General features: G+C 41.1%; 1 protein-coding gene across 3 annotated transcripts in view; it reads left to right on the forward strand.

Moving 5' to 3' along the window:
• FBLN2 (fibulin 2) overlaps positions 1–26,746 on the forward strand; it is a 247,445-nt gene that overhangs the window by 77,821 nt on the left and 142,878 nt on the right. For 2 of the 3 annotated variants that reach the window (XM_090021495.1, XM_090021494.1), the window contains exon 2: positions 2,052–3,498. In XM_090021495.1, the coding sequence (XP_089877621.1) occupies positions 2,169–3,498 (1,330 nt within the window). In that variant the 5' untranslated portion in view covers positions 2,052–2,168. Of the gene's footprint in view, positions 1–2,051; positions 3,499–26,746 lie in introns of those variants that run through there. The other variant, XM_090021496.1, reaches the window with a different exon arrangement.

Below are 26,746 nucleotides of genomic sequence, written 5' to 3' on the forward strand. Positions count from 1 at the left end.
TGGGAGACAGATGGCAAGGGGGCTGCCTGACCCTCCAGAGTTATTTTCCTTGCTGTAGCAGTGGGAGGGGGACAAATTCAAGGCAAATCTCCAGCAGTTAGATTCTATACCTGGAAAAATATAACAAATGTATACATTTTCCATATATAGAATCTAAGTATTTGGGGTGGGGGTTGGTCATCTTATATTCAGAGTTATCTTAAATCTGAGTAAATACGATAGGTGTATATCTTCCACAAGAGGAAAATTTGACCCAATGATTTATGTGCTTAAGTGTTAGAACAAGGAAATTCCATTGTGAAGTTCTGGTAACAAAGTATTAGCCTTGTTTCTCGAGCCTTACCAGCTAGCTGTCATTATCTTATCCTTGTCTTTCCATTTATGAGTCCCCAGTCTAAGCCCTAAAGCCTAGGATACATTTATATTGCCTGGAAAAGAAAGAGCAGAACAAAAATTTTAGATAAAAAGCTGAATGGGCTTGAATTCATTTGAGAGCTGCATACTGAATACTCTGTCACTTCTTTCTATGAATCCAAGTTTGGAAGAGGTTCTTGGAGAATGGATCTCTTTTGATATGTTGGTACACTTCCCATGGCATTTTTTTGTTTTTCAAAAAAATCAGAGTTTTTATTGCTAATCTGAGTAAGAATCACAGTAATAATGAATAATGTAGCCCATCAATTCAAATTTTGTTATGGACCCCTGGAAAACTGAATACAATAAGAGGTTCATATCTTATCAGGACAGGCACAATCTTCCCACATTCTGGCCAATTTCCAGCAGTGCCTTTGAGCAGACTTGTTGGAAACCACGTTTGTCAGAGAATTAATCTTTTTGAATGGCTTTTCTGGCAATATTCCCATTTTATGCATGGCTTATTGTTCCTGGTACAAATATTTTCCCCATTCAACAAATGTGTTTGTTTTTTCTTGTTTTGTTTTTTTTAGATGTGGACCACTAATTCTATGAAACAAAAAGCAGACTTATTCTGCTCTTTCTACCTTTCCATGTTAACCATGAAAGTGTAATTGTGTGCGAGTATGTGTGTACTTTTGATATGTATGACCACGACCACAAATGTTTCACATTACTGTATAATGATTTAAGTTTATTCAGAATGCATCAATGGGTTTTAAAAAAAATCCTATAGAAAAACACATTTTAATTGCTATTAATTTTAATATTTGAAATCTTTCATAGTCTATAATAGATTAATTGGGTTCTAGAGTAACAAAGCAACTGCAGTGCTGTCCCAGATAAACCCAACATACTGCAGTAGATTCTTGCCTGGCATAGATATCCATATTCACTTTGTAGGTTTTTTTTGTCATTTAAAGTTATTGCAAACTGAAAGTCTTCTAATGAGTCCTAGGTGTTCAGTGGAGCTGGCCCCTTATATTTATTGTAGATGAAGGGACCATTTAGGCACAAGCAACAATATGATGTTTTAATGTACATGTGCAGTAACCTCGAGCAATATGGATTTAAAAATACCTTGCTAGCAATATGCTATTATTTGTACTTCATGTGTGGCTTGGGGAACCCTAATATGAGTTCAGGTGTATAGGAATGAGCTCTAAAGTCTCAAACCAGGCTAAATTTTATCTAGGTAAGGTCTTCAGAATTTGTTTCATTACCATTAAAACACAAAGATTAAATATCTTAAACTTACATCTGCAGAGGAAGAGCTGTGTACTTGCTTGTGATCTGCTAAAAAATCTTTCCTTTGTTTAGTCAGAAATAATAACTAACAAAGACATATTAAAGTATAATGGGCTCCTTTTTATTTTACTCTTTGTGTGTGTGTGTGCACGCGCGCGCATTATGAATAGTTACAAAAAGGCAATCTTGGATTTTTCTTAAAAAGAGAGAAGCGGGGAAAAACATGCAGCTTGGGGCCTAGAGCCTACAATGCTTGGAAGACATTATGATTAATTTTGTATTTGGGTTTCCAGATGTTGGATTTTATCCCAACTTTTTAAGGATTTCTGATGTTTAACAGGATATGTGCTGAGTATAGTCTTTAACAGAGTTTTCTTTCATAAATCTAGGATCTATGAGAAAAGGAGAATTAAAGAAAATATTGCAGATAGGAGCTGGACCTACAATCCTCCAGAGAAAATAGAATTTCCAAGACTGGAGTGTTGCCCAGTTTGTTTAGGAAGACTATGGATGGGCACCAGTTCTCTCATTTGAGCTATCTGAGTGCTGTCCTTATGGTGCTTCTTTGGACTGGCATCTCGTATGCTCAGAAGGACTGTACAGGAGTGGAATGCCAGCCCCTGGAGAACTGTATTGAAGAGGTGCTTGAGCCTGGTGAATGCTGTGCTACATGTCTGCAACATGGTTGTACTTGTGAAGGCTATCAGTACTATGACTGTGTCAATATGGGATTTGTGAATGGCAAGGTCCCTGAAGGGCAATCTTATCCTGTGGACTTTGGAAGTACTGAATGCACATGTCCCAAGGGGGGAGGCAAGATCAGCTGCCAGTTCATGCTTTGCCCTGAGTTGCCCCCACACTGTATTGATTCTGTGTTATCTGATGATGGTTGCCCTCAGTGTAGAAGAATAGGCTGTCTCCATGAAGATCAGAAGTATGTAGCAGGCCACACATTCCATGTGCCTCATTGTAAGGTTTGTCATTGCCCAAATTCTGGAGGTAAACTGATGTGCTACCAGATCCCAGACTGTGATAAATTTTCATTAACCACAGAGAGTCCCCTGGATACTGAAGAGAATGAACCAGAGAGGCACTATGATGATCCATATAGCTATGATCAGGAGGCACCAGAAGGAGGCATCACACAGGTAGAGTCTCCTAAAAAACATAGGAGCTATGCAGCCCATGAAGAACCAGATAGTGTTATCCAAGAACAGAGTGAGGATTATGATTACCCCACAGTCAGTGCAACTCCCCCAACATTGGCTCAACCTGTTTCACATGCTGAAGAAACTGCTACAGCACTCCATATACACACTCCTACTCCCTTCCTTGTGATTAATCCAACAGAAAAAGAAGAGGAAAGGAAAGACATAAGCACCCCAGTGTCACCTACAGTGCAGAATACAAGAAAGCAAGCACCAGCGACTAGCAGTATTCCAGAGGAGCAAACAACTGCTCCAGCAGCAACACCCAAGCACGTAGTGGTAGAATTTGAGAGAAAATCCAAGGGGAAGCAAGGGGACAGACAGAGAAATGAACAAGAAGGCAGTGCCCGCCCTAAAACAAAAAAGCATTTAAGAAAAGATTATAAGGAGCTGGGGAACAGTACATATTCTCGCTTCAAAGAGGCAAACATAACAGAATCTCATGGGCCAAAAACTTTCCATGAAACACAGGAAGGAAGTTCTTTCCCTAAGGTCAAGTTTAGTTCAACAACATCACCTCCCATTGTTCTGAAAGAAGACCAAAAGCAGCCACAGACCCTTTATCGCTACCATCCTGAAGAAGAGGAAGACCCCAATTCCATTCATACTGCCTCCAGGTTACCAGAAGGTAAAGTCTTAATTATTTTCAGCATGGACATTTTGTTGATAACACTGATTTGTTATAACACTGCCCAGAACAATTGCTCTTTCCTTCAATCTGATCCTAATGTATGTGAAACAAAATATCCAATTTTCTTCTTTTATCTTTCTGCAAGAAACAGGCAGTCCTCGCTACCTATTTAATTTGGGAAAATAGATAGTATTTCACTTCTGCCTGCCTTGATTTGATTTTAGAGACCCTGGTTTCTGGTTTTTTAACTGTATTTCATATTGGGTATCATTCAAATACAACCCTTTTCCTTCTCTCCCCACCTCACCACTTATTTATCAATACTTTCTTAAGGAAATTACTGATTTAGGAGAAAAATAACTGAACTTGGCTATTTGCTTAAACCATCTAACCAGCTAACATCAGCTTCAACTTTTGACATTGATTAAAGTACTTGGACAGTTGATTTTTAACAGACAACAAAGGTATTTAGAGACGTGTTATTCACTGCATTCACCTAGTTACTTGGTGTAATGCTAAATAGCTATGCCTTCTAATCTTGTTAACTCAGGAAGTTCATAAATGCATAGAATGTATCGCCAAGGACTACTGGGAAGCAGAAGAGAAACTGCATCCTTTCAGGGTATTTGTGGGCTAGAAGTTTATGATGTTTTCGATCAAGGCTGGCAAGAATACATATTTCCTTTTTGCCACTGGGTGACTATTGACATCCGCAATAAACACTAATCATAAGGTTTATGCAGTGCTCATTGAAGTAATGAATGCAAACTTCATTGTTTTAAATTGGTACCAATGCATCTCACATTTCTGATTCAATTTTTATCAAATGAGATGGTGCTGCTTTTTATGATGTGCCACCAAATGTTCTCATGAAACTCTGATCTTTGTTTAATTTTGTATATCCTGTTGCATACTATCTACAGTTATGTTGAAAATTCTGACAAAACCAGGCACTGACTTTCTTCACACATCTTCCAGGTAATGATAATATTAACGACTTATTCCCAGAGTGATAAGAAGGGAAGAGAACAGATCTAGACCCTGGCTTGAAAAATGTTATGGCTGCTGCCCAAAATAATCTATATAGCATGCTTCACAAATGGGGATGGCAGTCTTTCCCTTTCTTGCCAGTCTAAAAATCCAAGTGCTTGCATCTTTTCTTTTGTTTTTTAATTGCAAATGCTGACTTAATTTTTCATGATAGCAGGCATAATCAGAGTGGGACCTTATGTGTTTAAACTGTTAAATCAATATCCTGAACAGTAATTAGGCCAGAGGTTCTGCACTGTGTAAAAATAGATGTTTAATGTGGGTTATATAAATATAACACGAACATTTAGCATGTACCAGTGCTAGCTTCTTATAGGGTATTGCTAGCTTTGGACTTTTTAAAATATAATTTGAAAATAGTTTAATGTACTTCACCAGCTCCCAAGTTCTACCTTCCAGTGATCTCCATCATGTTATCTTAACTTAAAAAAATAGTTTTTTGTTTCTCTGTTACCCTGTTGGAAAGAAACACATTTGGACTAAATTGGTGATCCTATAGGGGAAGCACTATACAGGGACTGTAATTGTATAACTGTTCAACTATATAACTGTTGATGTCTTTACTATTGAGTCAATAATTTTAAGATGTTTCATACTACCAGTATGAGGCAAGGCACAGGACACCAAATGTTTCTTTTCCAGGTTTATCCATGGTAATAGGTGATGTTTACAGGCTGTTATAGACGTTTTATAAAAGAACTACAGAAGCTTTCTATAGCTTGGAATATCTTTTGACATGGATAGGACCAATGTTATTGTCTGGGAACTGTGGATTGTGACTCATACGAAGATATCCATAGGCTTTAAGTAATAAAATACAAATGTCTTATTTCATTTTGGTGACTCTAGTAATAAAGGACTAGTAAATTCTTCCATCAGAACTTAGAGAAAATTGAATTTTGCTTGTGGTTGTAGAATGGAAACACTAATTTGTTACGTGTACGTCTAACCTATAAATTAGTATAATCTGCCAAAATTGTTAGCTAATCGACATCTTATCCTTGAATCCAGTTGCAGTTATGCTGGCTGCATCCATAAAATTATCTCTTTTAAAAGGGTTAGTTTAAAAACTGAGAGAGACTTTCTCATTCCAGATTAACTACTACCACAGTCACTGAACAAGGTAGTACAATATCTCTGGATTAATGCACTAATTCTTGCAAGTTTTGTGACTTCAACTTCAATTCGTATTGAGCCTGAGGCCTGCACACACTCATGGCTATATTTAGGTGACATCAGTTGACACAGTCAATTGAGTCACTAAATGGCTGGAGGGCCACACCCAGAGAGTGGTGGTGAACAGATCCTATTCGACCTGGAGGGATGTGGGCAGTGGGGTTCCGCAGGGCTCAGTCCTCAGGCCTGTGCTGTTCAACATCTTCATCAGCGACTTGGATGAGGGGGTAAAAAGCACCCTGTTCAAATTCACAGAGGACAGTAAGATGTGGGGGGAAGTGGGCATGCTAGAAGGGAGGAATAGGCTGCAATCAGACCTAGACAGGTTACAGGGGTGGGCAGATGAGAACAGGATGGGATTCAACACTGACAAGTGCAAGGTGATGCAGCTGGGGAAGAAGAACCAGCAGCATACCTATAGGCTGGGGAACTCCCTTCTCGTTAGTGCAGAGGCAGAAAAGGATCTTGGAGTCATTACTGATGCCAAAATGAACATGGGCCAACAGTGTGGGGACACTGTCAGGAAGGCCAACCGTACCATATCATGCATCGACAGATGCATCTCTAGCAGGTCCAAGGAGGTGATCCTCCCCCTCTGTGCAACACTGGTCAGGTCGCAGCTGGAGTACTGTGTCCAGTTCTGGGCACCGCACTTCAGAAGGGATGTGGACAACATGTAGAGGGTTCAGAGAAGGGCCACCAGCATGATCAGGGGGCAGCAGGGCAGGCCCTACGAGGAGAGGCTGCGGGACCTGAACCTGTTCAGCCTCCACAAGAGGAGGCTGAGGGGGGATCTAGTGGCCATTTACAAACTAGTCATGGGGGACCAGCAGGCATTGGGGGAGACTCTGTTCCCCCGAGCACTACCAGGAGTGACTAGAAATAACAGTCACAAGCTGGCAGAGGGTAGGTTCAGACTAGACATCAGGAGACGCTACTTCACAGTCAGGGCAGCTAGGATCTGGAATCAACTTCCAAGCAAAGTGGTGCTGGCTTCTACCCTGGGGGTCTTTAAGAGGAGGCTAGATAAACACCTTGCCAGGGTCGTTTGACCCCAGTACTCTTTCCTGCCATGGCAGGGGTTCGGACTTGATTATCTGCGCAGGTCCCTTCCTAGCCTACCAACTATGAAACTATGAAATTATGAGGCGCTTTACTGAACATTTTACAATAAAGTGTCACTGTCTACACATGCACAGCAATTACTGCATTAGTCTAATGTGCCATTTTCTAGTACCTGTAGATACCGGTACTAGAAAAAGTATGGTTTAAGCTAACATGCTGTACTGCATGTGTAGAAGCTGACCAGGAGCAAATTGCTCCCAGTAAGTCTAGGCAGCAGGGGGCCACAAGGGGCAGCAAGAGCTGTCCTGATCTCCACATGGTGGAGAGAGCTGTTCTGGCTGCCACCCACCTCCCCTCGTTTTCCTCTTTCCACTCCGGGCCAGCCTGATCTCTCCCTGGTTAGGACAGAGCTGACCACCGCTGAGCCAGGACAACTCCCCCCTACCCCGTCCTCCAGAGCTTGGGGCTAAGTCCCCATGCCCCCTGTCAGCCCAGGGCATTCAGGCATATTAATTGCACGTGTGGATGCACCCACTTAGACATTCCAGTCGTCAAGTGGTAGAACCAGGCCAACTTCTATTTCAGTTAATCAAGCTGAAGTTGCCTCCCATGGACTTTTATGGATTCTAGAAATCATTGAATTCATTGAGACAGTAAGGAATTTCTTGACATGTTTCCTCCAATACGTAGCCATTACCACATTGAGACATACCCTTTGAGACATAAACCTCCCTGAATAATGCACCACAATAGAAATTTATATTCCTTCTGAACTGAAAATTTTCCAGTTCTCCAGTAGTTTTTTAAAATTTCTGTTTGTCTTGTTTTACTTTCATTGTTATTTCTGGAAGTTGTTTCTTTTTTCTTTAAAATAGCCAATGCAGAATTTTAATTTCAGCCTATTTACTTTTCCTCCTGGGAATAGTACAAATTTACTTATATCCCAGACCCACTGAGGGACCTATAGACACATGCTCATCACGATTATAAGTGAGTTCTGAATGTAAATTGATCTTCTCTTCCATGAGTAGATGATATATTTCAGAAGAGTGTAGAAATGTTGAAGGAGATTTTGTGCAAACATTTCGGTTTCCATGAGAGCATAAGCTGAGGCTGATGTCTACTTCTGCAGAATTGGAGACAGGAATGGTGATCTTGCTGTTCTTCCTATTTAACTGGTTCCTGGCAGCAGAATTCAGTTGTGGCTGCTTCCCTAATATTTTGGCTTCACTACTTACATTTTATATATCCCAGTTTTATTTAATATGTAGTTTGGTTTTCATCCCTTGAATCTCTGCAGTCTCTTATGTAATCCAGTGTTTGAAATGATGAAGACTGTTTTGTAATTGTCTGCTCAGGAGCATTTTTTGATTTTGGTTTGATGTTATTTTTTTTACTTCAGTTGCTCTTTTTTTTCAGCATGATTGGAACTGGTACACAAATTATCCCTTCTCCTTAATGAATAGTTTTGGTCAGAAGGTGGAAGTACTTTGTCCTAGTAAGTATACCAAACCTGGTATACCAACCCTGAGTCTACATTACTGAGACACTTTACTTTGTACAGTAAAGGGTAAAGAACAAATGGATCTACTGACTTCATGCACTGCAGTTGTCTATTAGGTACTCCCAAAATATCCTGGTTCAGTATAGTGTCTTAGGGGTTGCATTCATAAAAGCATGTTGTTTGAGTATAGAACTTTTATTACATAAAAAAGGGTTCTTTATTATTTCAGCTATCTAAGAAAATATTTTAGTTGGTATTAGTAGTAGGATTTTTATCTTTTGTAGGTCTTTGCTTACTAGAAGCGAATAGTAGATGTGCAGAGTAACCAGTATGTTTATACTGGTTATAATCTGTATAATTTGTGTATATACAAAAAATGGTTGTGTATTTTTAGGCTACTACAGGCTAATACAACAAACATTCACATTGCTGCTCTCAAGTACTGGAGAGGGTGGGGGCTTGAGTAGTCAGAGAATAGAAATAGGGGCTGGAGATCCTCTTGGCAATTCTTTGTACCTCAGTTTTTCCATCGGTAAAGTTAGGATAATGATTCTAATAGTATGTGGCTGTCAGTACTTTGATGTCTTCAGATGAAAAATCCTGGCGATTTAACAATGCAAAATATTTATTAATACTTCCTTGCCTTCAGAAATGATGAGAATCTGGATATTTTGTTCCTTTCTATTTTCTTATTTAAATTGTTGTCTGTGCTGTGGTCTCTCTCAGGGAAGCATCTTTCTTACTCTTTTCTGCTCACATAGTGTCCCTTTAGTATATATTTACAATCCATTCTTTCTTCAGCAATATATTAGACCTGCAGTTCCCACAACAAATGCTAATTACTGCAAATCCTAAAGGATTTGTTGGGAACGTTGAGTGTAAAGTACATTCAGTTCAGAGACTGTAAAGTACTTTGACAGTCAAAGAGGAGGGGGAAAAGATTACTTTCTTTATACAGTACCCTGTCCAAACATCTAGCTTTGAACTAGCCCTGTAAGTTATTGCAAGAGTAGAAAACAGGGAATTTTAATTGTCCCCTTTTCTGGCCATGTTTCCTATTTTCTCATCCTGAAAGCCATGCACATGAGAGGGAAGGATAAAACATGTTAAAGGCTTTTGCTGTCAAGTTTTATTATGCTTTTCCCAGTTGTTTTCATATTCCTACAATCTGCCAGAAGAATGCTGTTTCTTGGATAAATGTAACTCAGGTAGCAAACATCCTCATTATGAATATTTTTTATGGTTTGTTCTCTTGTTCTGGCAGTTAATATAAAAGCTTTTCATCTAGCTGGAAGCAGGACTTTTTCTGCGTACTGGTAGTATTCCATTTAAGGGGGAAAAATTGCAATTATGGGTGATTATTTCCACAATTGTGGTTAAGTGCACAAGGTAAATATTTGCCATGTATGACCTTGGGTTAGAAACAGCACACACAGGCTGCATCCAGATGTGCAGCAGCATGTACCTGCAGTGGCACAAATAGTAGAGTCACAAATTATGCCACTACTTTGTGCTGCAGCGCACGCCCCTACATGTGCACTTTGTTGCAGCACACTGTGTCCTGCTCAGCTTCTGGCATGCAGAAGCAGCTGGGGCACAAACGGAGGGGTGGAGGTGCTCTAGCTGGTAGCCAGAACATTTTTCTGGAGGACCAGGCTTCTGTTTGTTGCAGTGCATGCTATTGTAGCTTGCACCATGCCACTCTTTCCCCAAGGGTTTCAGGATTTTGTTCCTAATAGGAAATCCCAGTAACAAATTTTGCCCCTGCGCTACAGATGTGTAGTGAGGGGCATGTGTTAAAGTGGTTTGTGGCACCACAAACCTCATGTGCCTGCATGTGGGGACACTGTCACAGTGTACAAATTTGAAATATGAGTAAGTATTACATATTTTTGGGGCTGTTGAGATACAAAACAGTAGGATTGGGGAAGAGTTAAGTATCATGAAGGCAGATGAACTTGAATTTTGTAACCAGGGGAGGGGGAAGGAAGCTGAAGAACCATTCATAGCCTGCAGCATAGTTTTCAAGGAGGTTTTATAAATACACAAATTTGACATTCACAGCACTGATGCCTAGAACCAGCACAAAGTAGGACTTAGCCAAGGTGAGTGAATTCTACAGAAAATGTTCCACAAATATGAAGTCCAATATTCTGACTTATTTGCTTCACTTAATACTGTGCAATATTTGGGAAATTATACTTTTAGTATTTACTTTAACTATTTGAGGCCTAATCCCCAGTGACTTCAGGAGGATTGCAGAGTCAACCCTTTAAACCAAAGAACAAAATAAAAATTGGGGAGAAAAAAAGAAAGAAAAAGTCTGTTGGCTAGCTCTTCCTCAGGTATAAATCAGTATAGCTCCATGAGGCAGGGCTGTCAATTCTGAGTTGCTAACATTTTCATGATCACCTGCCAAGTAAAGCCATAGAATAAAATAGCATAAATGTGTTTGCAGTAGGGTGAAATATGTACAGAGAAGCAAGGACTAAGGTACTATAACATTAGATGAGCACTTCCAACATGACAGGTATGTTGCTGTAACTATTGTTTAAAAAATGTTATTAATTTCAGAGGTTCAGTTGCAGGGAGAAAGGAGGAAACATTATAATCTATTTTTCTGGTGCAAAAATGTTCAATAATCGCTGGCGGTTCCTAAGGTTTCACTAAGTACATAGTTCTGTTCTCAGCAACTCTCTGTGGTATCCTTCCTGCCTTAACACTTCCTCTGGGGACATGGATACCACAATGCAGAACAGTTCTCAGGGCACTCGGAGCTGGAAGAGCCAAGTCTTTTATCACCCTTTTCACAGCATAGGGTGAAGAAAGAGCAGTGTAAGAGTTGCCAGACCTCATTGTGCTCTGGTAATGCTCAGCTGATTGCAGGGGTTGCTTCAGGATGTTTGCCAGTTGGTATAAATCATAGCAATACTCAAGCTATTTTAGCTTGTGCCAAGGCAAAGGCTCTGGAAGCTGAGTGATGCAGGCAGTCTCACACTGATGCTTTGTAGTCTTTAAGGAGAGTTACCCAGAATGCAGTTGTCATAATTATCACTTAGCTGCACTTCTGACTTTTTCTTTCCTTCACTTGTCTTTCTTCCAATATCAAAAAGCAGTCAGTATAAATGAATTCAGGTTTTTGAAAAGGAGGAAATGCATTAGCAGAGACCAGTGCTGCAGGGGTGGCTGCACCCCTGCTTCCAGGTTTCCTCTGCCCCATTGGGGTGAACAGACCACTGCTATCAAAGACTTCAGTGCAAGCAGAGCTAAGCTAATGATGAACCACTTTGGAAAATCCCATCCCTGTGTTATCCTTTATTTGGCAAGAACATGGCTGCATCAGGCTGCACTCTACAATGTAGCGGTCTTCCATGATCTCTCAGAGGCCAGTGCAACTTAGAGCAACCCAAAGACTGGCTTTATTTGCACTAGTGTTCAAATAGTTCTGGAGCTTCAAGAAGCATGGGCTGGATGTAAAGGATCTGGCAATGACTACAAGGAAACTTTATCATTATTCTTTTGTGTTAGTCCCTGTCTTAGAGATGACATTCATTTAAGAAAATGTGTGTAATTCTGTTTAATACTTTACTTTGCTCTCATTTTTGTACCGGGACAGGCAGTTTAAATATTCTTGACCTCCTGAAGTGCACAAGTATGATCTAGTTAATTCTGAGAATTAAACTGGCAATTCCTTTTATTCTCTGCCCCCTGGAAGTATTTTTTAATGTCATTCCTAGCTAAACATTCTGTGATGCAGAGGAGGTGCGGTTGCACCCCTTTTTGGACCACGTTCTGGGAGCAATAGCCGGGGATGAGCCAGTCCTGGAATTAAACTAGATCACAATTGTGGTTGCTGAAGGTTGCATTGACCTATGACAGATCACATCAGCATCAGCAATCCCTCGCATTCGAGGATGATTGTCTTTCATGATTGTCTTATCTGTGGGTCTGAAAATGGCTGGGAAGGCCAATCTGGGATCAGCAGGTTCTATTGCAAATTGTGTGTGTTTCTGTGTCGAGTGGGTAGCTTTGGATTCTTTGTTCAGTCTGCCACACACGGTTTCTGCTGCTCCTGCTTACCCATCTCCTGTCGTCATTGTGAGGTTTCAAAGTACTGAGATCCTTGCAGCAGACTTTTCCTCCATTTGGGGTTGTCTTAGGCAATAGTTTCCCATGAGTTTTTGTTGATGTTGCTTTGTTTCAAGTTGACCTTGAGGACATCCTTGAAGCACTTTCTCTGCCCTCTTCTAGAGTGTCTACTTTGACTGAGCTGGGAGACTTGCTTTGGGAATCTGGAGTTGGACATTTGGTTGCCATGGCCAGCCCAGCAAAGTTGATGTCAGATGATCATTGCCTTAATGCTCATGGTGTTTGTTTGTGATAGGTCATTAAAATTGGTGCACTTGTCTTGCCACTGAATTTGAAGAGTCTTCTGCAGGCAGCGTTGACAGTATGTCTTCAGCAACTTGAGGTGTCTCATATACGTTGTCCATGTCTCATCTCTGTATGGTAAGGTAGAGACCATGACTGCTTGATAAACCATGAGCTTAGTTTCAAATCTGATGCTGCAATCTTCGAATGCCCATTTCCTCAGGTGTCTGAAGGCTGCAGTTGTACATGTGAAGCAGTATTGGTTTTCTTCATCTATGTCAGCCTTCTGTGAGAGATGGCTTCTGAAGTATGGGAAATACTCAATATTCTCCAGAGTCTTCTGTAAATCTGAATTACTTAGGTTGTGGAGTGCTCATTAACAGTTTGTTGATGGGGGGGCTTTAGTCTTCTGAATGGTAAGTGTCAGTTCCATTTTCTTGTATGCCTTGGTAAAGATGTTGACAATTGCATGAAGATCTGCTTGTGAGTGAGCATATGCTATAGCATCACTGGCATAATAGAGCTTGGTGATAGAAGTCAGCATAGTCTTGCTTTTGGCTTGGAGTCAGCTGAGATTAAACAGCTTACAGTCCATTTGGTAGTTTAGCTCTACTCCAACTGGAAAGATGTAGCATCAAGGTAAGGAATATTGTGAAGGGTGTTGGAATGATGACACAGCCTTGTTTAACTCCAGCCTTAACCTCAAAGGGATCTGTAACAGATTTGTTACTGAGAACCATCACTCATTTGCCAGCATGGAACAGGAGAAGAATGGTGACGAATGTTGGTGGCCATCCATACCTCAGAAGGATCCTCCATAGTGCTTCTCAGTTAACAGAGTTGAAGGCTTTTGTGAGGGCAAAGAAGGCCATACAGAGAGGTTTATGTTGTCCCTGGCATTTTTCCTGTTACTGGAGATTAGTGAAGATCATGTCAGTTGTGACTCTTGATGCCCTAAACCCACACTCAGATCCCAGGAGGAACTCTTCAGCAAGTGTAAGGAGATGGTTCAGGAGGGTTCTTGTAATGATCTGTCCTGTGGTGGACAGCAAGGCGATCCCTCTGTAACTTCCAGAGTCACATGGGCGACTGGTGCTGCCTTAGTCAGAGGGGGCACATGTTCCCCCCGTGACCAGTCCTGCTGACCAGGGGGAGAGGGGGAGACCCCCACGGCTGATCCCACTGACTGGGCCGATTCTGCTGACCTGGGGGGTGGTCCCCCCATGGCCAATCTCACTGCCTGGAGGGACCCCCGTGGTCAATCACTGCAGCCGCTTCCAGGGGATGCACTGGTGCTCTCAGGGGTTGCACATGCACCCCTGTGCACCATATATACGTTGCCACTGCACAGTCATACCTGTCTCCTTTCTTGAAGATTGTCATGATCCTGATCGTTTAGGATTTCCTTATTATTCCAGATCCTTAAGAGGACAGCATAGAGCTGTGATGCAAGTTTCTTTCCCCACTGCTTGAAGATTTAGGCAGGGATTCTTGCAGGGGTTGCTTCTTGTTCTTCATTTGCTTGATGGCTTTTCTCACCTTGTCAGGGATTGGAGGGATTCCCAGAGCTTCACTGACTAGGTAGTATAGGATGGAATTGAGAACACTTACATCAGCAACAGAGTCCCTCAGTCCAGAAAGTCTTCAAAATATGACTTCTAATGGGCATTGATGGCTCCCCTTTCCTTGATCAGGTCTCCTCCAGCCTAAGGTCTCAAGGGGGTTGGTACCTGAGTGCTCAGTCTATAGATGGCTTTGGTGACTCTAAAGAAACTTTTATATCGTGGGTGTCAGTGAGATGTTGAATCTTTTTTGCCTTGTCTTCCACCATCTGTTCTTTATATTATGAGTCCTCCTTTGGACCTCTGCTTTGGCCTGTTGGTGATTCAGTTTCTTTTGCTTGGAGTTTCCTGGTAGAGAATCCAAGTGTCTCTTCATAGACGTAGGTAATGGCAGACTTGAAGGCAGCCCAAGCACTGCTGACATTCTTCCACTGTTGTTGATTGGAATTTGCCAATTTTTTGTTGAGGTGCTGGTGGAAGAGGTCTCATTTGATTGGGTCCTTGAGTCCTTCAACATTGACTTACTGTTGGCATTGCTTTTTCTGCAGCCATTGTTTGGGAGCCAGTTTGAGTGACATAACTGGGAGGATGATCACTCCAGCAATTGTCAGCTCCTAGCATAGCTCAGGTGATGTGGACATCTTTGCAATCCTGGACATAGATGTTGATGCAGTCAATGAAGTGCCATTGCTTGGATCACAGGTGTTGCCATGATGTCTTTCTGGTGGAACCTGGTGTTGGTGATAGTGAGTCCATGTTCTGTGCATTTGGTTAAGAGGAGGATGCCATTAGAATTAATCTTTTCCATTTCTTCCTTGTTGATGGTTCCTTTCCAGAGGTTTGAGTCCCTTTTGACTGTGATTTTGAAGTCATCAAGCAAAATAAACCTGTCTCCCCCAGGAGCATCAGAAAGGACTTTGTCAAGGTTGGCATAGAATTCCTCCTCGGCTTCATTGGTGGTATCAAGAGTTGGGGCATACATGCTGATGACAATGGCATATTGGCTGCCTGCCAATTTGAGTTGGAAAGTCATGAGGCACTCATTAATTCCAATACGGAACTCGCTGAGTTGGCATCTGAGTTCATTCTTAATGGCTAAGCCAACTCAGTGAAGTCAGTGTTCTCCTTCCTGTTTACTGGTCCAAAAGAGAGTGTAGCCACTTTCTTGTTCTTTGAGCTGCCCATTTCTTGCTTGGTAGGTCTCACTCAGTACAGTGATGTCAGTGTTGTGTTGTCAGAGTTCTCAGATTTGCACTGTGGCACTCTGGGCATTTACTGTTAGGATTGTTCATGAAGGTCCTGATGTTCCAGGTCCTGAAATTGATTTTGACCACAGTAAAGGTGATCCCACTGGACACAGTTATCCAATTAGGAAAAAGGTAGGCTATGTTTAGGGCACCTTTGTCTAGTCCCCTCCCCCTGTGGGGTTAGCAAAACAGATTCTAAAGAGGGCTGCTCAGTTACAGCTGCTGAATCACACTCCTAGACAACCTTGAACTGTCACCTTTGTGTCCATTCATAGCTAGGAGCTTCCAAGCCTCCCAATCCTGCTCCTGTTATCACTAGCTGGTTGCTGAAGGGCTTGAAAAATGTGCTGAAACTGTTTTCATGGAAGACACCTGTGAATGATTTTTTTTTTAATCATGGAGAAGCTGCTGCACATCAACTTCCACATGGTTCTTGATTAGACCTTGATACAGTGGCAAAGAGAGCAAGACAATTGGAGATCTTCTTCCATGTGCTCCACCATTGAGGCCTTTTAGACCCATGGCTGGGGGCTGGACGGGCTTATTTTAGTGGTATCCCATGTCATGGTACAATCGGAGGATATATGTGGCTTTTCAGAAGGGACAGCATTGCCATCTCCTGTCCCTACCACATCCTAGTGGTACTGACACTGCTTGGTCTGTGACTGCTTATTCATCAGTTACCCCTACTTATTTCATAGCTAATGTTTCCTGAAGGTCATTCCAGTATCTGCCATCTGTGGACTCACTGGGTAGCAGCAAAGCTCTGCCACCAGCCCAGATGTCCACAACTCTGTCAGATGTCCACACCAGCCCAGATGTTCCAACAACCATGTGGAAGTTGATGTAGCCTGTTCTTGCCAAATGAAGGATAATTCAGTCTGGGATTTTCAGAAGTGGTTTACCAGTGGTTTACAAGTGCCCAACTCTGCTTGCCATTGAACTAACTTTGTGAAGTTATTGATGTCAGTGTAAGCAAAGTTAGGGTCAACACAGAGTGCTTTTGATAGTCCTTCTGGAACTTTTAACTACCTGCATGGTGAAAAATTAACTCAGTTTGATTGGGATAATTGTCCAGACTGGGTGGAAAGCAGCTGAGGACACCGCAGTCTTCATAATGGACATATCTAGACTTACCAGCATACAAAAGAACATGGCTCCTGAGAAAAATGTCTTGACCTTAACTTTGGCTGACTGGTAATTTTGCTAGGCCATTTGCTTTCTTTTGACTGACTGTGGCAGGTCAGGTTGGTGCTTCTATGTTGATTTGCCTTTCATGCAGCATCAGTCATATTTCCTTCTCAGTGTTCTCTTACGTTCATTATAAAGCAATACAATTTTTTATGTGTTGATACCTTCTTTTCTTTTACAAATCAGAGAATCAAATTTATGAGCCTTCTAATCTCTGTTACTGGATTTGTTTCATTATATGCTGCCCCTTTTCTCTCTTGAATCAGATAGATCTGTTGGAAAAAGTATGATGTAAATTTTATTGTTTTACTAAAATGTGCTTCACCAGCTATGATGTAGCATGTCTAAACACAAGCCCCTTACAATAACAAATACTCTTGAATCACTAGATTGCTAAACCTTGTAAAGCATATTTTGTTGGATAATCCTACAAAAATTTTCCAATTTATTTATGGAGATAAGGCAGGTCCTGGTACTAGAATGATACTCAGGAGACCTGAGTTCAACCCCATGCTTTATAAAAGGTATCCTGTATAACTTTGGCTGAGTTACACTGGGTCAAATTTACAGTGGTATGTAGGCATCTGAAGATTTAGGTGGTATCTAGGGGGACTTACAGATATGTCTTAGGTGCCTAAATCCATTGACTTTGAAGAGAACCTAAATACTAGGTGCCTATCCAAGTTCCTAGAAATATCTGGCACTTAGGGTACAGATGGGTCCTTGGCCATTTCAGAGGAGGGGGTTTACCTTTAAGAGCCATGTGTTAAATGAATCTAGTCTACTCCTAAACCACAGTACCCACTTACCTTGTTGCATCAGTGGCATTTTTGGCAGTTGTACAGAATTTATTATTCAGTTGCCCATGCAGTATGTATGCAGTACGCTGTGTACTGTCTGAGCAGCCATGTGACTATGAAAATAGGGTTGTAAGGGCCCTTGGGAGGTCATTTAGCTCAACCCCCGGTTCAAAGCAGGATCATTCCCAAGTGTATCATCCCAGCCAAGGCTTTGTCTAGCTGGGTTTTAAAAACCTCCAAGGATGGAGATCCCACAACCTCTCTGGGTACCCTATTCCAGTGCTTTACCACCCTCCTAGTCAGAGAGTTTTTCCTAATATCTAACTTAAACTTCCATTGGTGCAACTTGAGACCATTCCTCTTTGTTCTGTCACCTGCCATCACTGAGAACAGTCTAGTTCCATCCTCTTTGGAACCATCCTTCAGGTAGTTGAAGGCTGCTATTAAATCCCCTCTGTCTTCTTTTCTCCAGACTAAATAAGCACAGTTCCTTCAGCCACTCTTTATAAATCATGTGCCCCAGCTCCCTAACCATTTTCATTGCCCTCTGCTGAACTTTCTCCAATTTCTCTACATTCTTCCTGCAAAAAACTGGATACAGTACTTCATAGGTGGCTGTTAGGTCTGTGCGAAGCTTTGGGTGCTGATTAGATTTGGAGGCAATTTGGCCCAGTTCGGTGGACAGATCTCCGAATCCAAACTGAATCAGTGGACAAATTAAAAGGTTTATATCAATTCAAACCTCTCCGAATTGATTCAGAAAAGATTCAGAGAGCTTTGGTGATGCAGCCAGTAGGGACTGCCTGAAGTAGGGAGCTGAACCTGGACTCCCAAGCTGGTAAGTAAGGGGTGAGGCAGGGGGGCCTGGAGGAGGGGGGAGTACCATGGGGGGAACCCCTGCCAGGCCCCATCCTCTGCCTGCTCCCCCAGCCCCCCTAGCAGTGGGGGTCACCCCCCTACTGGGCAGAAGCTGGTGAATGGGGGCTTTTTTTTTCCAAAGAGCCAGAAGCTGGGGTGGGCAGGGCAGCCATTGAGAGTGGCCTGTGGGGCCTGTGTGATTCGGAGTTTTGGCTGACTTGGCAGCAACTGAATCTCCAAATCAGATTTGACTGAATTGATTTGGGACAGTGATCCAAATCACTGAATCAAATCACTGTCCCCCGAATCGGCCGAATCTGAAGTGACTATTAGCCACTTAGCACAGGCCTAGTGGCTCTACCAGTGCTGAATAGAAGGGAAGAATCACTTCCCTTGATCTGCTGGCAACTTTTCTACTAACACAGCCCAGTATGTTGTTAGCCTTCTCTGTAACAAAGGCACACTGTTGGCTTTTATTCAGCTTACTGTCCACTGTAACCTGTAAGTTTTTTTTCTGCAGAGCTGTTGCTTAACCAGTTGGTCTCCAGCCTGTACCGTTGCATGGGATTGTTCTGTCCTAAGAACAAAACTTTATACTTGCCCTTATTGAACCTGATGAGATTTCTTTTGATCCAATCCTTCAATTTGTCCAGACCTCTCTGAATCCTAGCCCTACCCTTCAGTGTATCTGCTACTTCCCACAGCTTGGTGTCATCTGCAATGTGTTGCCGAAGATGGACGCTATGGTGTCATCTTCCAGGTAGTTGATGAAGACGTTGAAACAAAACTGGCCTCAGAACTGATCCCTGGGGCACTCTACTTGATAGTGGCTGCCAATTAGATGTCACACCATTAGTTACTACCCTCTGAGCCTGCTCCTTTTGAAGCTGTACCTTGCATTTAATGGCCTTTGGATAAAATGCATGCAGAGCAGTGGGGAAGTTTCTGCCTCATTGGGAGCAAGGGTCCAGATCAGAACCTTACTTGCTTCCATGGCAGCCTCCATCTTGCTGAACCCTTCCTTCTATCTCCACATATCTCCACATATCTCCCTATTTTGGCTACCCAGGGGCCATTTCAAAAGGAAGGCTAGGGAGGAGACTGTGTAATACCTAACATATGATGGGGTGCTTATATTATTGTAGCTTTATCTTATTAAAATTGAGTCTAAAACCTTAGCTCTTCTGGTTACTGTTGAGACTTTGTGGTGTTATATTTCTTGCCCACTGGTAAATGTAAGCACATTTTATAGTGTATTTTCCTCATAGCAGCTCAAAGAACAAATATTACTCATTCATTTGGCTTGAGTTTCCTTATAAGAAAACTCATTTATTGTAAGTGTAAGTGTTGGAGTCAAGGGTAATTGTAGGAAATATCTAAAAAAGTGGACAAGAGATGGGAGGGAATAGTCTTATGGGAAGATTTTTCTTCTGTGATACTAGTGCTCTATACTAGGGCTTTCAAAGATATGGCATGTGGAGCTGTGTCATCTGGCTCACAGGGATGGAAATTTGGTGGTGGGGCAAGCAGCAATAACTTTAATTGCTGTGACTCCTAGAGCTGTGGCAGCTACTGCTAGTCCTGCAGGCCAGATGTGGTGCATGGAGCTGTGCCTTCTGGCTTGCTGGACTGGAAATTTGGTGGTGGGATCAGTTAACACTGCCATTGATTGCCTCACCATCACAGATAGCCCTGGAGGCCAGATGACACAGCTCCACACCTTGGATCCTTCCCTGCAGTACTCATCTACTTGTGCTCTATACTGTTCAGTGAAGACAGGCTCATTTAAGGATGCTGATACTGGATGGAAATCGGACTTTTGTTAAAGGACACGGGAGAGATTTTCAAAGGTTCCTAAGGATGTAGATTGGCACCAAGTGGGATTTTCCAAAGAGCTGAATTCAACTTAAGTTGAATTCAGTGGGAGTGAGGTGCCTCACCTCTCTATTCTCTTTTGAAACTTCCTCTAGGCATCAAAATACCTTTGAAAAGGGGACCCCTCTACTCCTTTTTTGAGGGCTTACAGAAACTGCTTACACAGGAGTGAATTGTGCCCATGAGCAAATCTAGAATTTTAAAGGCAGGGGTATATGGATGCTGGGTGGAATGCATATGTCAGGATGTCCAACTCATCTGGCCTCACAGGCTGAATCCAGACAGACCACAGGGCTGCTTGGCCAGACGACTCGACTCCCCTTTGGTGGCGAGGTGGTGACCTGTTGGTGCAGCTGCTTGAACTGCTGCTTTGATACAGCTCCAAAACCCAGAGGATGAATGCCACTGCCACTTCTCACCCCCACTTTCCCCCTGCTGTTGATTTAAGCCACTAATGGCAACCAAAAACCCTGGGTTTGTTGGTGGGCGAAGGAGTCCAGGGGGCAGGAGGGGGAGGAGAGCAGTGGTATTTACCCCTTGAGCTTGAGAGCTGTGTCAATGCAGTGGCTCTTTGTCAGCCTTGTCAAGCAGGTCTGTATGTGTTACCCAGTCAAAGGGGAGTATGACTGTCTACCACCACTGGTACCACCACTGTCATTGGATCTGCCCCTGATTGTGCCCATAATGTATACATAAGAGGTGATTTTAGGTTCATAAGAAAGTAATTTTATTTGGGCTTGAAAATAAAATAGGAAGAAAAACATTGAAAATAGGGAGATGATGACACTTTCTTCTGATGACCAAGTGATTAATTAAAAAAAAAATTATATAGGGCTTTTAATATTACTAGTCTTTTACTGGGCTTTTAGTATCTATTTACAATGTATCCAAGATTTATTTTGATAAATTAATACATTACCAGAAAATAAAATGTAAATAATTTTTTTCTTGAGATGCAGCAGTATCTGTGTGAGGTATCTAAAAATCAATCGCTAAAACATTTTTAAAAAATGACACTTGATCTAATTCTGTATTAGACAAAAGCTAAAGTGACAAATGCTTCTGTCACTGAATTTTGGAACAGTAACCTTTTGAAAGATTTCAGATGTGTATGCCAAACAAACAGAGCGTTTTAACATATGCTTAATCATGAATGGAGTTGTAATTCCATTACCCTGGGTCTCACAGAGAGCAGTCTCTCTTACCTCTTAGGGATTCTTAAGTAACAAGCCAGCAGTAATTGGCCTTTTATAAGGGTCCCCTTATATGTGAGCAGTCTTTATATTTTATTGACTCTCCCCAGTTTTTCTGTGCACTGCTGGAGATGACCAATTGCCTTCCAGAATCACCTAGAAAAACATTGGTGTTTGGTTTTTGGCACTAAGCCAAAATCTTTAGGGGAAAGAAAAAGTGATTATGTTATCGCTAGGACCAGCAAACTCTCACAGCATATTATTCCTTTCCTGCCTTTGTTCAGACGTACCAGCGAGCCCTGATTATTGGAGATTTGTTCTATGTGGAATATGTAGCAGTAGGTGTTTGCCTTTTTATATGTGATATATTAAATAGCAATGACTCAAGTTTAAAAACTTTTTCTATTTTATGCTTTAACACATCAGTAAATGGTGATGCTATATAATCACTGAAACTGAGGATTCTTCAGTGGTGCTTAAGATTGGTACTCATTCTGTCCATTTCTTTATTTCATTTTAGATCAGCTTCTTGAAATCTGTACTTCCTAAGAAAGGAGCATTTAGCAAAACCCTGCTGGACTATAATTTCACTCCCTCATAGTTATGTGAGGTTGTTGGTTCACAAAATGCAGTAGAAAAGCTTAGAAAAGCTGATTATGTTCATGGGGTCTCAGGTTTATTTGATGACCCACAGTTTGGAATTACCAAGCATTAAAATAAACTTTTATGGCTCTAACAACAAAGGATTTTTAAACCTATTAACAATATAAACAGTTTCAGCAAAGGGAAGGATTTACATTAATGATTTCTTTTAAAGATGCTGTGAAAGTTGGTGCTCTTGGAAAACACTGTTTAATATATTTTCCAAAAACAAAAGTAATTGAAATCACTGAACAAGAACGCTGGAGCTGCAAGATGCCACACAGATGTGATTTTATTACTGCATCTCCAGTGACCCTTGCTAGGTTTACAAAGAATTATGCATGTCTTTCTGTAAAGCTTATTGGAATTGGAGGTATGAGTAAGTTTCAAATATATTGGGTAAGTTAAAGGTGCCCAGATCTGGCTTATTTTTGTATGAGTTCATTTTTTAAAATTTTTTTCAAGGACATAAGTATATGAAGCTTGTCCATTTCAGGGTCTTACATCTCTTTCCCCTCCCCCACACCCTTTCCCATCCACAGCCTTTTGTTGCCTGCCTTTTTATTCCCTTTCAATATCACTGGGGGAGCAATCGTTCAAGGTTCGAAACAGAACAGGGGTGAGCGTACTTCAAAGGAAACTGTGTACCTGAGGCATATTTTCCCAGAATTCATTCAAAGGCACAGGCTAATCCTCTTGTTCTAGTGTACAGGTTACTTCAGCCTCTGTCATGGCCCTGTGTCTGATGGAAACTTGTGGGCCACCTGCACCTGGTGCCTTCCAAACTTAACAGAACAAATAAACCACCTGTATGACTATAAAAAGATGAATAAGATAAATTTAAAGGGTTGTGAATGCCAAGTGCATTGCTACAAATAAGGGGTAGTAGATGAGGATGTGATATGGGAATTAATTTTTGGTGTAAGCTGGGGAGCCCATTGAGGAGGAGAAATCTGCAGAAGGAACCTGTTAAATGAGGTTATGGGGAGCCTAAGAAGAACTGATTAATTGTTATCAGGTGGAAGATATCACCAGGGTCATCATGCACAGTCTCTTAAATTTGTCATGATTCACTGCCTCACTAAGACACTTCGTAACATAGTGCCACTGAATTTATTCACTCAGCCACTAGCTACTAAATGAGGGCATGATTCTGATACCTTATTCCATAAATAAAAAAATCAGTGAGATGAAGGTGGTACTCATTGGCCATGTCTACACAAGATGCTGACTGCACAGTTGTTACTGTGCATTCATTTAGTAGATTCATAGATTGAACTATAGATTGTAAGGCTGGAAGGGAACTTAGAAGATCACTGGGTCCAGCCCCCTGCATCAAGCAGTACTTGCATACCTAAGTACTAAATGACTCTGCAGTAACCAGCATTACTGTTCAGTAGCATCTCTGCATGGCTTCCTGGTGACACTGATGGTGCAGTAATGAGCTACTGCGTGGGAAGCATTTTATGTGGACATGGCCATTGTGAATAAAGGGCATTGGAATCTGGCATAAATTATTCATGTATGTGGGAATATGCACTAGAAAAGAACATGAATGAGTCCTTACAGCTTTAACATCTGGATATGCCTCCATTCCCTCTTCATTCTGCCTCGCATTAGTTACAAATTGTTAGTCCTTTCATGTTTATGATCTTTAAAATGCTGTTTAAGTGCTACCTAGTGGGAATATAAATAACGTAGATTTATGTTGTAGAAATATGTATATGGAGCCTCTGGTGTATTTATTGTATTTGCTGAGTTTGCAAGACCTTACAGAGACCTCAGAAAATAATAATTATAGTATCAAGCATTGAAATAGAAAAGTCTTCTAGAAACCGAAGTGAAAAAGTTGTATTTCTGTACTAAGACAGAATCCACTATGCATCTGTAGCACATGTCACCCATACACATCCACTCCAGAAAAATATGAAGTCCGCTTGAATTCAGGATAAAATTTACCGAGAGAAGTAAATGCTGGTAAAAAAAAAAAAAGAAAAGAAAATTAAAAAAGGCATAATGTTATCTAGTGGTGGTTGGAAATTTCTTTTTCCCTCTTTTTTATTTAACACGTGGAAGCATGGTGTGGTCTGGTTTGGTTTTTGTTGTTCTATAGATAATGTTAAGGTCATTTCAGATTTGTCTTCAGAAATTTAAAGACATGTAGGTTTTGGTTGTTGAAAACCTGAAGCAGAAAAGTTTTCCCCAAATTTTCTATTTAGTCAAAAATAGAAATTCCATTTAAATGATTGGCTGGATTTTTTTAAATTTCTGCTGTCCGTATGAGAACTTCCTATAACTCCTAAGCAGTTATTAGAAGTATATGCTTTGGGTAACAGCATTAAATCAATCCATTATTAAATTGCTAACATTTTTAACACATGCAAACCTTTCTCCTCCAAAACATTTTTTTCTTTCTGAGTAGTAAACGGTCTATCTCAGTGGTGCTCACGGATTTAGTCCTATTGATCAGATGAATGACACAGGGCCTGTCTGTGGGTCAAATCAGGGCCCCAGGACCTTATACTGCCTCCACCTGGCTGGAGCCCGATCCTGTGTGTAGGCGCAGTGTGGGTCTGTGGTGCTTAATTGTAGTGTGCAGGGGGCTGGGCTGAGGTGGTGTCAGGCCCTGGCCAGGATTGGGCCTCAGGGTTCCATGCTGTCCCTGCCTAGCCCAACACACTGAGATTGGATCATGTGTACCTGATCTATTCTAGCACATAGGGCCACAGGCCACGGGGAATACTGCAGGCTGGATCTGGCCCATGGGCCGGGGTTGAGCACCTTGGTCTCTCCATTTATTGATGGTATTTTAGCTTGTCTCTTGTTAGCAGATAAACTGTATTATTCCATACTAAAAAATAGTGAATTAAGTACTTTTAGTAGTCTGTAAATATTTCCCACTCTCCTCTCCCTCAATTCCTTTTTTACAATATACATCCATTTTCAATCTCTCAGAACCATGTCTTACATGATACTATTAACAGTTTTCATTTCCTGATTCAAATCTGTAACATTCTAGTGTAATGATTTTGTACAGTGTTTGCTATGAATTATGTAAGGAACTGTTTTCAGTGGAAATAACTTAAACTGTGGGTAATGCCTGAACTCTTGATAATATTTTGTGTTTTTATTGGTTTTGAATCAAAGCACAGAAACATTGGCTTAATTCAGGTCATGACAGCTAAAATAGAGAGAGAGGCTTGGTCAATGTAGGCTATCACCAGGGTTTGAACTCATAACTTACGTAAATGAGTAAATGCACAATTATCAGCATGGATATACCAAGGTTACTAACAGGTCTGAGAAATAATTTCCAAAACTTTTTTTTTCATTTCATAGCACCATCACCAAAGCCTCTTAATCAAGTAATTTATCCTGGAAAAATATTAAGCAGGAAGGAGGTGGTACATAGAAAACCATGTGTATCCAGTAGGTAATAAATAATGCTGGGAAAATTTAGGAATTTAAACAGCAACCTCAACAGGTTTCTGACTTTTATTTCCATGAGCTTGATCTTACCCACAAAAGACTTGTGTTATCACCATTTTTGTCTGTCTTTAGAAATTAAAATGCACATAAAAACTTCTTCTGCCAGATTAAATGTCTCCCCTGGAAGACGTTTGAATGTCATTATATGTTAGTGTATAGCAGCATAGAATTCTAATACCTTGGAAATGGACAGAAAGCACTTTTAGTCCATTCTCTTATGAAGTTTAAATGCCTCATTCTTTATATATAGTTGCTTTGAAGCCCTGTGAACATTTGGACAATACACTGCCATGGAAGACATTCCCTAATAGTATTCCTTCTTAACTATTGGACAGATGGCTAACTCTTCAGAGAGTCAGTCTATTGCATTTTGTTACAGTTCATAAAAAGACATCTCGTGGAAAATATTTAATGTACTGCAGGACTATCATGTAAAACTGGCTCTTTAAAATGTGTCAGTTGCTTGTGATACTTTTAATACTTCAATATTATTTTGTAGTGTAAACTGAGGAATAAGTTAGTGAATACTGTGAATTCTATAGTATCCATCTTCTGTTGAAACTGTAAAGCTTTAAGAGTCTTTGTTGTATGTTTCCAATTAATGCACTTTGTACCCACCAGAAATGTGATCATGAGAAATACATTTCTTGGTATACAGAGAAAATGCTGTGTATCTGAGGAATGCAGAATAGATGCAGTCTTGCAGATGTACTATCCATGTCCATCATAAAGAAATAATGTCATTTCTTCTGAAAGTGTCTTGCCTATGAGAAATTTGCATTCTACCCTATCTGTAAAGCGACTATAACATGCAAATCCTTGAGGTGCATATATAAATCCAAAGTATATGTAGTTTGGGATTAGATTATATTATGTGCTGTGCTGTCCTTTAGTGTCAGTCATTACCACCTATCTTGTCAGAACTTCTTAGTTTTTGCCCTCTACTCTGCTAATATGATTGTAACCACTGTGTATTAGAAGTCTATTGAAAGCAATGAAAATACTGTTGTTGCATTCAGTGTGCTAGAGGTTGGGCTAGGTTTTACATTCATTTATTGACAAACTTGAAGTTAAGAGTAAAATACATATGTACTTGTTAATAGGTACTTGGTTTTCTCAGCATTGTACAGTACATAAGGGGCAAATGCTGTTGTGGCAGGCCCCCACCCTGCCACCTAGGGGGTGGACCATCCCTAAGCCTACTTGCCCACCACTACTTTAG

The sequence above is a fragment of the Crocodylus siamensis genome, chromosome 11 (genome assembly GCF_052110815.1).
Source record: "Crocodylus siamensis isolate JL-2025a chromosome 11, ASM5211081v1, whole genome shotgun sequence".
NCBI lineage: Eukaryota > Metazoa > Chordata > Crocodylia > Crocodylidae > Crocodylus > Crocodylus siamensis.